The following is a 14,707-nucleotide window of genomic DNA, read 5'->3' as shown; positions in this document are numbered from 1 at the left end:
ACGTTCCCCCCTTCACGACACTCACAATGTCCTTTCTCTAATCTCCTTCCCCCTCCCTTCGCCTTGAGTGGAATGCACAAGAGAAGAATCCGAGGATGACGGAGTGATGACGTTGCAAGATCATGTGAATGATGGCTCTCACAAGGTAGTAGTGGTGGAGGTTGAACTCTCCATAGCTTGTTTGGACAATTCCCAAGATACGTTAGTTCACCAATTGAGATTAACAATTTTGGTGCCATTTCCAGGGAAGGTACGGCCATTCAAGCTTGTCATTCGTGTTTTCTTTTCCTCATATTACCCTTGCACAATCAGTAGATTTAGTTGGAATAGGCGCTAGTTTAAGAAAGTGGCCAGAGGATTGAAAATTAGTGAAAACATGTGAATTTGTTGTTGTTTCTATTATGAAAAGTTAAAATAGTTGTTTATCATCATCTTCTTATAAAAAACAACCTATCATAGTTAACTTTTGGGCTGGATTTGACCCGTGATGAGTATGGCCTTCAAGGAATACTTGCGTATATGGCTAGAAAAATTTCTAAACAATGTATGTGTGTACTTGCATTGGCTGGAACATCTCAAGTACTTATGAATGGTCTTTGACTATTGTCGATTGTATAGTATTTCACTTAACCCACTCAAATTCCAATTCTAGGTAAAACACGATGTAATCCTAGGACATGTGGTGTCAAGAAATGGAATCTCCACTGATTATGGCAAGATTAAACTCATTTTGGAGTTGCCACCACCCACAAATTTCAAAGGAGTACAAAGGTTCATAGGACATGGATATATAAATTGCAGTAAGTTAAAAAGGTTCTATGAACCTCTCATGCTTCAAACACTACAAGCCATCCACCGAGACCAAGAATAAAAGAAGGAGTAACTCCTCCTCAAAAAGAAGGTCCAACAAGAAGCCAAGGCTAGGGAAGTTAAAACCAAAAGCAAGAGCCGGCCAATGACTCTTTACAAGGCTACCCTAGAGCAAAACAATGACTTGGACACTGAGCCCTTGGTTGAACAAGCTAAACTAATGCTCAAACTTGTAGATAGCACAAGGATTATCTCTAGGAATGGAAGCAATCATTGACCCAGAAGCAAGCAATAACTTTGTTTCTCAATAGGTTTGGGAATCACTATCACAAGTAAGCCTCACCTCAACAATTACTGTAGTATGATCAATTGATGGTACCTTGATAGGGCCCTTAGGATATGTAGAACTTACTAATGAAGTCAATGGCCGTATTGTAAAAAGTAAATTTTTTGTGATGCCTGCAGGAGTAATGGATGAACACATGGTGCTAGGGAGAACTTGGTGTTACGAAGTCAACTGTCAGGTTGACTGGAGGCAACAAATTGCTACCCTTACTAATAATGGAAGAATCTCTATGGTTGGATTGTTAAAGACGGATGATCCTACAACAACTAAACTAAAGAGAGAAGAAATACTGCCTCAAAAGAAAGCGATGGCCCAACACCATCCACAACCCTCACCTCTACAAGGAAGGTATGGGTAAGGAAGGATATTCTTCAAGCACAAGGCAACAAGAAGGAATTATGGATCCCTCAAAGACCAAAACAACCTCACCAATGTCAATCCCATAATCAAACTCCAAATACTCGACCAAGGACTTCTACACCTTGTCAAAATAAGATAGTCACAAGGAAGGAAAATCCTAAATGGATTAACAAGGAATTGTTGATTTCCCAAGGATATTACCATGGGGAGAAGTTTATTTGGATACCAAAGCAACACCATCAAACCCCCTAACCCATCAGCATCCTCTTCGACCTTGAAGGCTAAACCTCATCATCAACATCCATTCTCCACACCAGTCATAATATCCCTCATGGTCCTAGATACATATGTCCCAAGCCAAGTACCATATACAATGCATGTGGAATGTAAACTTCACAAAGAGAACAACTAGCAGATCTAGGAAGATAGTCAAGTAAACAATAAATCTGAAATCTATGAAAGCATTGCAGCGCATAAAAGCTAGTCAAAGCATCAAAAAAGCACTGACATATGGGACAAACAAAATTGTATGGACTATCAGGTTCAAGCGGTTGCACTACATATGGTTGTGAAGTGGGGTGCCAACATAGTGCCACTCACACTTCCATGTCCTCCCCTTGCAGTGCCGATCGTGCATTTAGCGCCTCTTGCCGCAAGCGCATGTTCAGGCCCTCTAATGTTCTCAAGCGTGCTTGCACAACTGCAAGCTCATTCTGCAATTCGGCCTCTGTTTGAGATCACTCATTTGTCAATTTTTGCACTTCCTCAAATCTTGCGAGGTTCTCCTCTCGCAATTTTTGCAGTTGTTGCTGTAGAGGTCCTCGTGCACCCTTAAGTGCATCTGATAAGTGTGCTTGAGTGATGGTGACCTCTGGGCACCCTCGAATGTGCTTGTCCTTGTAGGACAAGAAGTCCACCTACATGCCCTTCACAAATTACACATACAAAAACTTTGCAAAATACAATGCCACCTCATTGTGATGAGGTGGCTTTCCAAAAACCTCTATGAAAATGTCACGGGCATGCAGGCAGATTTGCTCATTTCTACAATTCGTGATTTTCCATCGCCCGTGTTGATCGAGGGCCTTGTGTTGGGGTCCCACCTCCACCCTCTTAACTAGACCTGCACTGCCTACAAGGTTGGCTACCTCCAGCCTCATCTTCCGCAAGCTCTAATGGCCAGATGTCCATAAGCTCTTGTTTGGAAACAAGCTTATTGACATCTTTCCATTGCATGCCTATAAAACCAATTCACATGCTATCAAATGTCAATAGCTATTCCAGCTAGTAGTTTTCAAAGCACACATCACAACAAATAAATTTAAAATGATCAGACATGCTTACCGGTAGGGTCTGTGTACTTTGATGTTCTCACGATTGTCTCTGGCATGTGCTCTACAGGTGCGGATCCCACCTGCCTAAACCACTCGTACTGTAGGCTTTGAGCCTCAGTACACCGAAATTCCTCTTCGGCCTCTTGTTGCATCAATGGATGCTTCCTTGCCTCTCTAGACCTTACTGCTTCCAAGTGTGGCTCGTGCGGGGGAGGAGGGCCTTGTTCCTCATCCATTCTCAGTGGCTTGTGTGCAAGTGTGTATGATTGAATACAAGTTCAAACTTCAAACACGTAATAACTACAAACACCAATGACAAATGTAACCTTATGTTAGTTCGCAATTGATGGCATAGTTTTGGATAATGATGCATAGTGATGGATTCAAGCACCACATCAAAGTCACCATAATGATGCATAGCACTGGATGCAAATGATGCATAGTTCTGGATGCAAACACCACATCAAAGTCAGCATAATGCAATGTGTTGATGTATTCATGAAATTAGGTGAATAGGAGACAACATATCATGTGTTGATGTCTTAAGACTCAGGAGGAGTTAACCATACCAAGAAGAAAAAACAAGGATGGAGGGACAACTAGAGAAGATGGCACAAGCTGGATCTATGGTGCTATTAGTCCTAATTCCACTCTGCTCACCACTCACTACACTCCACTTATCATCAAGCACTACACCTAAAAGCACTTCCATTAGACATCCCATTAGATGGTGCACTACCCACACATCACTTCCTCACAATCATACATAAGTTCCCATTCCATGTCCATCCAGTTATCACAATGCTATTTTCCCAAGGAGAGCTTATTCTTGAAAACCCCATTGATATATATTAGCTTAATCTTCACCCCCTCCTACTTAAACTTAAGGCATGGTGTATTATTCTATTAGAAAGCCATGACTTAGATAAGGACACTGCTTGGCCACTAGTCAAACAAATGCATAAGTATTTATCCAATCAAGAGCTCTCATCTATCCCCCAAAGAGAATTTTGTTCCTTTTTTATAGGATTCTTACTCTTTTCCAAAAGCAACTCGGTAATGAATAAGATATCATGCCATATGATGATCAGTTTGTAGCCTACTCGCTCAATTTTGACAATGAGCCCACTTCTTTTAACCCTCTCGCTTCTCCCCAAAATATAGAGCTTCCCAAATTATGTGAATACTGGAACAGACATGGAAAGAGGAACTTCACCCACCTCCACAACTATCCACCTCCACTACACCATCACCACACACACAAGCAACACCGCCTCCACAAAATGTTGCTTCCACATCACAACCATCAATCACCTCCACAACCAATCATTCTAACACCATAAGCTGCCCATAATGCACCACTAAAGCTGCCCACACAACCACCACCACCTCCACCCACCACCATTCCATCGGGGCTTGGATTAGGGGGCTGATGGCAACATACTCTGAGAATGACCGATTCCCAACTGACCTACCATATAATGATTAGCATTTGGAGGTCAATCTGCCACCACTTTTCTTCTTCATACAAGAGCCATCCTTGACACAAGACCCTGATAGAAGGCTAAAACACGATCAAGAAATCAAACGGTGGGAAGGCAAAAAGGCCCTTCCAAAGGAAGCAGACACACCCATGAGCAGTCTGTTATTGGTGATGGGACAAAATTCACAATTCCATGAATTTTGAAGACAACATCCAGGGCACACAAGAGGAGGAGCAGGGCCATTAATAGATGATATGAAGCCTGCCCTCAAAACTTCTGGTATATAGCCCGAATGGTGGATAAAATACCTCAGAAAAAATCATTTTGGCAACAGTATATTCATGCACCCCCCCTCTATATGGGTGGATCTACAATATATGCCATACAAGTCAGTGGTATCGTGGGCAGTTTTCCAGCAATTGCGGTAGCAAGATCCAACATATATGTACAATTTTCCACAACTTCCAAATTGGGACGTTGTTACTGCCGCTGGCCTATGTACAAAAATTGAAGAGTGGATTCAACAATATGAAGATGTCCCTGATCCAACCTTTATCACTACTATTGATTATTTACATCTCATTCTTTTATTACTGAAAGAGTGCCCAAGGTCACATGAAGAAAATTGGTAGAAAGTACACTCTGAGCTCGTCTTTGACATCAATAAAGAACCTAACTTGAAGCATCTCATCTGCTTGTACTATAGAGTATGCAATCTTCATGCATATCACATTGCAATTTTTGAAGATATGCATGACAAATTTCTGGAAACCCTACTACGCCTTTTGCAACAAGGAACATCAGCTCTTGTCTCGATTCAATCTAATTGATTGGGTACAACGAGAACATTTACTCCAAGGCAATTGAAAGATTCTGAGGACACAATCTACATCAGGAAGGGGGCATGTTAACCTCCAATTCTACTCCAATAATTTATGTTTTAGAAAAGCTAATAATGTTGTTCCCAATAGTAGGAATAGCATAGGAAGCAAACCATGTAAAGATCTTGCCTTCGAGCCATGTAAAAGCAAAAGATTGGTCTCTAATGAGAGAACTGAAAGGAAATTAAGGTTAGGGCTGAACCCTAAACAGCCTATTTATTTGGCATTTGGGTCATTCTTCACTCTTGGCAATAGAAGATCTTGCTTCCTTCAACCTTTCTCTACTCTTGTGGTGTTGTATTTTGCATGCTTCTACTCCGTTTCATATGTGCTACGCATACGCATTCACCATTCACCATGCTCACAAGGCGATTCTCCCTTCTCTACTCTCTCCTCTCTCTTTTGTAGACGTTTGATTGAGTGAAGATAGGAGCAAGATTGACACTCTTTCCAGTCGGCTGATTTAGTTGCTTCCAAACGAAAGTTACGCAAGGGTTGAGCTCCTTGTAGGCTTTTTGCAAAATCTGCATGACACGTTAGGTTGGAAAGCCTTAACATTGGAACAAGAAGTTTCCCGCATGAAATAGGAAGCAATACGTGAGGCACCTGAAACGATTGCTAAGGCCAAGGCAAGAGCAGCCACCATCAATATTAATATGGCCACCCTTAGCGATACCAAAAAAGAGGACGTAGTGGACGGTAGTTTAGTTGCTAAGGTGTTTCGTTGTCAAAACCCAGGTTGTGGGTTCGAACCCTGCTGGCTACCCCGATTGATGCGCCTTGCCCTTGATTTGTGGGATAAGGGGGTCCCATGGGTACTAAGCCCGCTCTTCTCTAATGCCAAACTAAAAAAAAAAGAAAAAAAAGAGGACGTAGTGGTACCCACTGCACGCATAATGATCGACTTACGCACCCAAGGGCTAGAAGCACGAGTAGATGCTCTCATTGATACAGAAGCAAGTCATAACTTGCTCTCCTTTGAGACCTTATGCTAAGTACTTCCATAATCTTAAGCTGAGTCCAACACCAAGGAAGATGAAATCAGTCAATGGTAGGTGCTATTGAAATACTACCCCTACAGGAACCACACCAAAATAGGTCATCCTCGGCCGACATTGGGTTATGACCACCAACTGCCAGGTCAACTGGCACAAAAGGTTTGCTTCCCTTCATCTACTGATAGGAAAGAGCATCATCAAGCTATGCCCAAAGCTAGGTAAAGGAAAAGAAGTCATCCAGTAGAAGAAGGCAAGTCGCACCGGAGCCGAGGTCATGCCACCAACAACCGTCTCCATCTTAGGTAAAAGTCAACTCCCTGCTGCCCTAGCCTCTACACCAACCACTACCCCCAAGCCCTCGAAGCTAATTTCCCCGATGTGTCAACGAGACAACAATGGATCCGAAAGGATCTCCTTGCTTCAGCAAACCAAGTACATGGTTGCATGAAGTTCTGGTGCCCCAAGCCTAAACCTCAGCATCAGAATAAGTCCTAGCCATGATGTCTGCCACCAAAGCAAGAAACCTCCAAGCCATGACAACCCCATCATTGCAACGACAAAAAGTACCCCACAGAAAATTGTTGAGCCTTCAGTCCATCCAAATTCCACTCTGATCATTACTCTCTGTAGCCCATATTTTGCTAAAGTCAAGTCCTCAATGTCAGCTTCATGCTAGAGTCAATACTTCCACTTTTCAGTCGTCACAAAATTACACATAAAGTTGTCAGAATTACGCATAATTTGTTAGAATTATGCATAAACTTGTCAAAATTACCTCATAAAGTTATCAGGATTACGCGTAAAGTTAGCAACTTTATACATAAAGTTGCCAGAATTACGCGTAATTTTAGCTCTAAGGATTACGCGCAAAGCTGTTTCCAAGTCTATAAAAGCAATTGTCACTCTTATTTTTCACGTACTTCTCTGCTATCCAACCCCTGCTAAAACTCTGCCAAAATCGCATCCAAAATAGTAAAAAATTAATCAACAAACAATTCCCAACCTGTGAGCACACTCACATCTATCTACCAACCACCACTGTTTTTATGTTGACCCTATTTGCAAGAGTTCATAATGGCTGAAAACATTAAATTTGATTTTGAGGAAATGGCCATGGAAGGAGGCCAAGGTCTTCACTTCCAGGACCCCATCGATCAGGCCTTGGATGCCAAAGAACTCACAAATATGGCCACCCACTTCGGAGCCTCGTCATCCCTACCCCGCAAAAGAGTACTTCAGAAGTCCCTAAATGGATATACAAGCAATCCAAGATCAACCTGAGAATTGACCACCCCCTTGGACAGATTTGTTGATGGAACTCCAAGGACCTGTAGTCCACTCTCGCTACACCCTGGAGGATTCCAACACCACCTTCTAGCTGGTATACCACACTGCAAAGGCCTTCCAAGCTCTACACGACCTGACCGTCAATGAACACTTAGCCCACACCAGCCTTGTAGGAATGGCAGCAAAATTCCCCTTCAAGCTAGATCTGTACAGAGTTTTTCAGTGTTGTGCTAGCTTCATCGCACGCGCTAGTCAAGCTCATATCCCCAACAAAGAAGGTATTGGCATGGCTTGCATCACCCCCACCATGGAGGCAATACAAAGAATCTTCAACTTGCCAACAATGGACGAGAAATACCAACAACAAAGGTTTGCTAGAAAGGAGTTATTGAAATATTGTACCTCTCTCAAGCCCACAGGAGTGGACCCTTCCACAACATCACCAATGACAACCTTCATAAGGCAGCCCGAGCACTACCACTTCTCACCAAAGTTCAATGGATAGATCATCATGCAATAATCCCCCAAACTATGCTAGCAAGGCTATTTCCAGAATATGCAAGGTGCAATTGGCAAGGTATTTCCACAAGTAACTGATTGCGGCTTGCTCCGAGTACCATCTGGGCAATCCCTATGTTATCCAGCTAATGATATATGGACTTGCTGGATGGGAATTAGAACCATCCATGTTCGGCCTAGTTAAAGACCCTATCACTTCACCAGTAAAGGTCGTAGCAGCACCCCAACCAAAGAGGGCCTACATTGAAGAAGTCCCAGAAGCTACCACCCTAGAGGTTGAACACCCCCTTCAAGCTCAAGTCGAGCAAGAGAATAGAGAATGGGCATAAAGATTTTGAAGAAGAATGGAAGATGAAGCTACCCAAAGAGCCATTGAAGAAGCCTACAAGGAGGCTGAGGCCAGAGTTGCATGTGGTAAGGTAGTGGACGATATCATTGAACTCACTGACCTTGAGATCCATCCACAGGTCGCGGGCCCCTCAACAACACAACTCCCTCCACCAGCAGCACCTGCAAAAATCCAGGCCATGCTCGCGGCATTCCAGCAGATTGACTCAGCATCGTACCAAAGCAAGGAGGCGTACCACAAGCATCGTGACCAAAGATAGATCTAATAATTTGCTACAATTTCCCTCTCATCGAGCTTCGTGAACACCCCTAAATGGAAGGTGGTCTCGTCAACCTCCTCCGTGACTTCAGCATCCAGCACGACACATTTCTCGACCTTGAGATCATCATCACTCAAATCTTCTACCAATATGTATGCCAATAGATCGCAGACGTGACCCCCAGTCATAAGGAAATTGAACTCAACCTTAGGATGCCGTTGGTGTTCGACCAGAACAGAGGCCCAAACCTCAAGCAGATGGTCTACATGTATTATCACATCCACGACTTAGCATCTCATCACATGTATACATTCGAAGACATGCATGAAATGGCATTCTGGTCAACCCATTTTTCCTTCTGCCAACATGATCCAGTCTCGCTCTCAAGGACTAAACCTCCTACATCAATTTTGAAGATCCAAGGGACTGGATCTTTAACAGGAAGGGGAGCATGTTAACCCCTAGGCCACCAAGAGTAGCAAACGTCAAGAGGTCGAGCTTCTAGCCCCAAGGACCTGTATATAAATGTATCATACTCATTCATTATGATATATTTAGAAAGAAATGTAAATATCAAAAAAGGGAGACTCCACTTTATATTATGTTCCTAGGCCAAGAGTAAGAGTCAACAATTCTTAGAACTCAATTTGGACCTATTTTGGGCCATTTGAGTAGGATTAAGTCCAGTAGGAAGATTAGGGTTAACAAAAACCCTAAAATGCTATTGTATATAAGACTGGTCAATCGATCAAGTCTTCATTTTGTCATTTTCAAAGCAAGGAATACAAGTGATTTCTCCCTCCATCTTGTCTTGTTGTGTTTTCTCTCTTGTACCCCCCTTGTATGCCTCTTGTCTTGGTGTTTGTTGCATTCTCTTTCTCTTGCATTCCCTTTCCCCCACCATGGAAATGAGTGACGGACAGGAGGCTTGGATGCGTGACACATTCGAGTTGGACCGAAGTAGGATCAAGAGTAACATTCTAGGATATCTACGTTGTGATGTTTCGTGATTCCCCCATCTAACACAATGTCCACACCAAAAGGCTTGTTGTCTCGCACGAAGTCTTGGATGGATGACTTTTTGCGCATACACTGCACCAAACCATATCTCATCTTGGATACAAATGTGCGTTACCTTGGGTATCTCTGTGAGCTGCACCCTTGGTTTGAGGATTCAACCTCGCCATGATAAGATCTACGAGCTCGTCTATGTTCATACCCTTGGCATCTTTGGATGATTCCTTAGAAACTTGGAATGGACCAGCATCATGGTCTTTGGATCCTATGATCAAGGGTACTGATGTTACAATGGTCTCATAGCCCTTTCTGATGTTGTCTCCCAACTTGATTACTTCCTTACTGCATGCTTCAAATGACATAATATTCAGCATTGTGGGTTGGTCATGTAGTAGGACTGCTTAACCCCAATAAAAATTGAGGCGAGAGTTGTTCATCACTGATCCTTTCATGGGGCTTACATCTTGTGTTTAAATGTTTAATTCTTGCTATGTAATCCCACAAGGAACTTTTCCCCTGTTTTATTTGATTCAATTGATTAATAGGACTCCATTTTGGACCACTTGGAGAATACTTCAAAATAAGCGCTCCTCTTAGGGTGGCCCAAGTGTCTCTCTTTCCAGGCTTGAGAGCTCAATACCAAGCTCCTGCCTTGCCATCTAGTTATATTCTAAACGTTCCTATTTTGTCACTATTCAGGTTTACAAATTCCAATCCAACACCATATCGAGCATAGAATGTGCCATTACCACCACCAATCCTAGGGCCTCAACCGCCTCCACCAAGAATTACTCGGAGATGAATCAAGTGATGGTAGAAGAGATGTCTCAAGATTGGTTGGCACCTAAGCTTAAAATCATGTTACAAAATAGACATCTGTAACATGCCTGGAGCCCCTAATTCCATTTCCTCACTTTCTGACTCAGTTTCTTTTATATTGGCCATTTGTCTTTGCTTCTTCTCAACACTCTTTGAACCAGGAGATGAGTCTGTTGTTCTCTTCTTGCTAGCAACTACCTTTTCCTTTTTGCTCTCTGAGTCTTGGGCTGGAAGCTGTTGTCGAATGTAAGGGAGAAGTGTAGGAGTCAGATAGAATTGGTTCTAATCTTGTCCTTCAAGGCTTCTCTGAGGTCCACTGGCTGAATCATATCAAATTCGCAGTTTATCTCTGATATAGATATTTCTTTAAGGGCTTTCTCCCCATTCTTCTGAATAAAAAATGTTACAATTTCATTTGGATCCTCATCATTGTAACTTAGTGGTCTGAGAGGCCCACAAAATTTGAAAATCCTCTCATTATCTGTCAACAAGGGCCCCCTAGCCAGGTAGAACATTAATCCATAATCTTCTACAAATTCAATATACCATCTGTGCCTAGGATAGCTGTGAGTTGCTGATATGTCCTGCATTGCCATCCCAGCAACTTCTTGGCTAGTCTCCTTTTGTACACTCCTTGGCTTGATTTTCAACATTGACCTTGGTTGGCTGCCAGAAGCAAAGAGGCTTCTTTGGGTAGGGGGAGAGGATTTCCTTGTTTTTGGATGCTTCACAGGCTTTAAAGGGCTAGGAGAAGGGGAAGAAAGAGGGTTGTCGGAGACAGGTTGTTCCTCTCTTGGAGGCTTGACCTTCAGCTTGAATTGTCTGCACATGCATTTTATAAAACAAGCTTAGTTTTGTTGCAAACAAGCAATACAATACATAAATTGGGTACAAGCGATTCCATGAAGGACTTCCAAGCAAACAGGTAGTTCATGTCGATCCTTGGGATAGAAATTCTATCATTCCTACATATTATTGGCACACCACTGACTTATTCTTTGACTCACTTGAAGCATACTAAAAATATGAATCCCAGCTGAATTCCAAGGAGGAAACAAATGACAACATGCACATACTGTCAATCCTTGGGATCGAGGTTCAGTGATATCTTTAAGAAAAGTTACACATCACATTCAGCATGTATTGTGGTATCCAAACCATTGGTTCTCACAATCAAAATCGATAGAGATTACTTCTAGGGTCTACTTTGTGTACCCAATATCCAATCATGCAACGATTATAGTAAATCCGATTCCGGGATCAGAAATCTGTGCTTCAAGGGGGTTTTTTGGCAAAAAATAAGTGCATCTTCAGACATTAAAATCACATAGAAAGTATGGGAAATTGGCACAATGTCGATCCTCAGGATCAAAATCTTATGGCATAAGGAGTTGACTCAGTGGAATCACAACCCTCGGGAGTCTTCAAAATGGAGACCTGATCCTCGGGATCCAAAATGCATGTGACCTTTTGTATTCAGTTCAAATTTTTCATACATGTTTCATATTTTTCTGCTTTTCGATCCCAAGGATCGAGATTGCAGTAACCCTAAGGTTACTTCCTACTCGAAAGCAATCTTATGTCAAAACATCACAGCAGGCCGATCCCCCGGATCGAGTATGTGTGTGGGCAGCGTTTTGTTTTGATCCTTGGGATCGGCCTCATGTAAGACTTCACACAAATCCGATCCTGGGGTTCGAATATATCCGAGGATTGGATCTGTGTGCTATCACACACTTATGCATGTTCTTGGGAGGCAATTCGATCCATGGGATCAGATCATTGCTTTCTTTCGCTTGGTTGTGAAGAATTTTGATGGAGATTCGATCCATGGGATCGCGACCAGGTGAACTTTTCAAACCTCAAGAATTATTTCTTAAGTTTTTGGGTGTAGTCACAAAGAATCAAAAAAGGAATATAAAGATTCCACTTACTTGGGTGGGTTTTTCGACATCTTGGTGGTGGGGCGTGGGTGAGGGTGTCAGGGTTGTCAGATGGCTGTCAGGGTCTGGGCACAGTGAATAATGAGGGTTTAGGTTTGGGATAAGCTTTATATACTCCTAATTAATCAGGTTTAATTTAATTTTTTTAATCCAAGAATTTCCAAAATTATGAAATTCAAAATTTTCAGAAACTTTTGATTTTTGAAATTTCATAATAGGGTGACTTTTTTCATGGCACCATGGGAGCCTTTCTGTCAATTTTTAAAAAAAATTGAAGGTCCATTTTTAGGGTTTGTTTGGGGTTCTCATTATACTCTGTCTATTTAGGCATTTTGTTACTATCATTGTGCACAATTTTCAAGATGTCAATTTCAGTATCAAGCTATCTCCCAAGTTGCTCGGTGCCAAATGATGAACCATCAGTGTCCTCATACTATCCACAATTCACTCATCCAAATATCCTCTTATGAGCCTCAGCCTTCAACAAGGAATGACCCTCAAGAGAAAAGGAGTCTTTTCAGTGTCATCTTATGAGCCACAATATTCAACAAGGGCTCAACCTGATCAAGCACTACATTCCCAAAGTTATTAGTGCCTGACTAATATGGATAAGCAATATCTCACTTCACCTTCTGTAGCTGAGCAAAGTGCATGTACTCCTCCAACGAAGGTAAAGAAAAAGGGAAGGATGCACATTGACAAAAGAAGCACAAGTTATGGTAGGAGAATAATGCAGTTCATAACATCTAAGGCTCAAATAAAAGAGACATGCAGTACTATGTGTTGTATTAAAAATTGCTTAGCAAGATTAGGTGACAAAAAAATTGACTGCGCTCAGGATTCGCTATTTTGGTTTGAATCGTGAGGAATAAGATTATTACTTGAATGCAGCAATCACACAATTGAAGAGTGACCAAGTAGAATATTATTTGGGAAGCATGCAGATTTGTAGATCAGCCTTTAAAATCATTCATGGCTTGGGAAATGCAAGGCTTGTACATGTGCAGAAGAGGTTGAGATGATTTAGGAATCCACGGCTAATTGGGCTTGTTGGACAAATGGCCGTGTCATGGATGGAAAACTATTTTGCTTTGAATGTAGAAGTGCTACCCACATCAGGGAAGATGCACTTAATGGATAATTACACTCGATATGAGGTTTTCATGCTCTACAAGGAGGATATGTTAGAGAGCAATGAACAGTTTGCTAGCTATAGTCATTTTAGTAGATTATGGAAAAACTTCTTTAATAATGTGAAGATTCCCAAAAAAATGAGAATGGGAGTTTGTAGTGTATGTGCAAATCTCAAGAGTCGATGACAAAGGGCAACAAACTCAAGTGAACAATGTACTAGGCTTCTAATCATCTAGAGTTTCATTCTCTAAGACATTTTGCATTTAGGGTTTTTGATAATATTTTTTTGTTTCTAAATGCAGATGAAATCAATAGAGCTCTTAAGCACCATAGAGAGCAACAGGCCCAAGAATGATCAAAGTTGGCACATCATAGAAGAAAGTGCTTGAAGAATCCTGAAAAGTATATTGGTCTGTTTATGGATGGTATGGATCAAAAGAAGACGTATTTGCCTCACTTTATGAGAGTTCCAAAAGATGTGAAGGAGGAGACATTTGTGCAAATGCATCTTGTGGGATGTTTAGTGTATTGTAAAAGGCTTCAAGCTAAGGTGTTCTTCAACTATCCAAATATGCATAATGATGCGAACCTATCAATCACAATAACTCATCACGTTATCACGTCATGGGAAGGCCCCCTCCCAAGAACCCTATATATCTAGCTTGACAATACAGCAAGAGAAAACAAAAATCAGACATTTCTTGCATACCTATACATGCTTGTGGATAAGGGAATTTTTTATAAGATCAAAGTTGGATTTCTATTGGTTGGTCATACCCACGATCAAACAGATCAAATGTTTAGTACGTTTTTTAGGAGGCTTGGAAGAAATGATGCATTCACTTTGGAAGAGATGATGTCTATTGTGAAAGAATCTTATACTCCAAGGCCTGAAGTTTGTCACTTGAAAGAGACTTATGATTTTAGGAGATTCACTCAAGGTGGACCAGGTGAAGAATGTTGTATCAAGAAATTGAATGACTTGAGCTTTCAACATCAATTCCTCATAAAGAAAAAATCAGATCAAAGAACGTATTTATATGGTAAACAATATGCCACTTCCCCAGATTGGGTACCCATGGATGGCTTGCAATGTCTATCTTTTATTCCAGTCCGTGGCATTCATGCTTCAGTGCAAGAGCCTCTAGTGTTTGAGAGTGATAAAGC

At 41.7% G+C, this 14,707-nt stretch overlaps 1 protein-coding gene across 1 annotated transcript; it reads right to left on the bottom strand.

Annotated features, from left to right (window-relative positions):
* Positions 1 to 2,029: 2,029 nt before the first annotated feature.
* LOC147621711 (uncharacterized) lies at positions 2,030 to 8,595 on the bottom strand. The gene is made up of 3 exons (XM_086823579.1): positions 8,469 to 8,595; positions 2,861 to 3,150; positions 2,030 to 2,754 (listed from the first exon to the last, which is right to left on the bottom strand). Exons 2-3 carry the CDS (start codon positions 3,084 to 3,086, stop codon positions 2,630 to 2,632), a joined length of 351 nt encoding a protein of 116 aa, XP_086679705.1. The 5' UTR covers positions 3,087 to 3,150; positions 8,469 to 8,595; the 3' UTR covers positions 2,030 to 2,629.
* Between the last annotated feature and the right edge of the window lie 6,112 nt (positions 8,596 to 14,707).

This window comes from Cibotium barometz, chromosome 29 (genome assembly GCF_041138505.1).
Source record: "Cibotium barometz isolate CiBa-2024 chromosome 29, ASM4113850v1, whole genome shotgun sequence".
Lineage (NCBI taxonomy): Eukaryota > Viridiplantae > Streptophyta > Polypodiopsida > Cyatheales > Cibotiaceae > Cibotium > Cibotium barometz.
This window is presented reverse-complemented; position numbering and strand designations above follow the sequence as displayed.

Excerpts from the sequence above, each read along its gene's own strand:
- LOC147621711 (XM_086823579.1), bottom strand. The coding sequence starts at position 3,086 with ATGGATGAGGAACAAGGCCCTCCTCCCCCGCACGAGCCACACTTGGAA. Across the intron at positions 2,755-2,860 it reads AAAGTACACAGACCCTACCG|GCATGCAATGGAAAGATGTC; the intron begins GTAAGCATGTCT and ends TTGGTTTTATAG.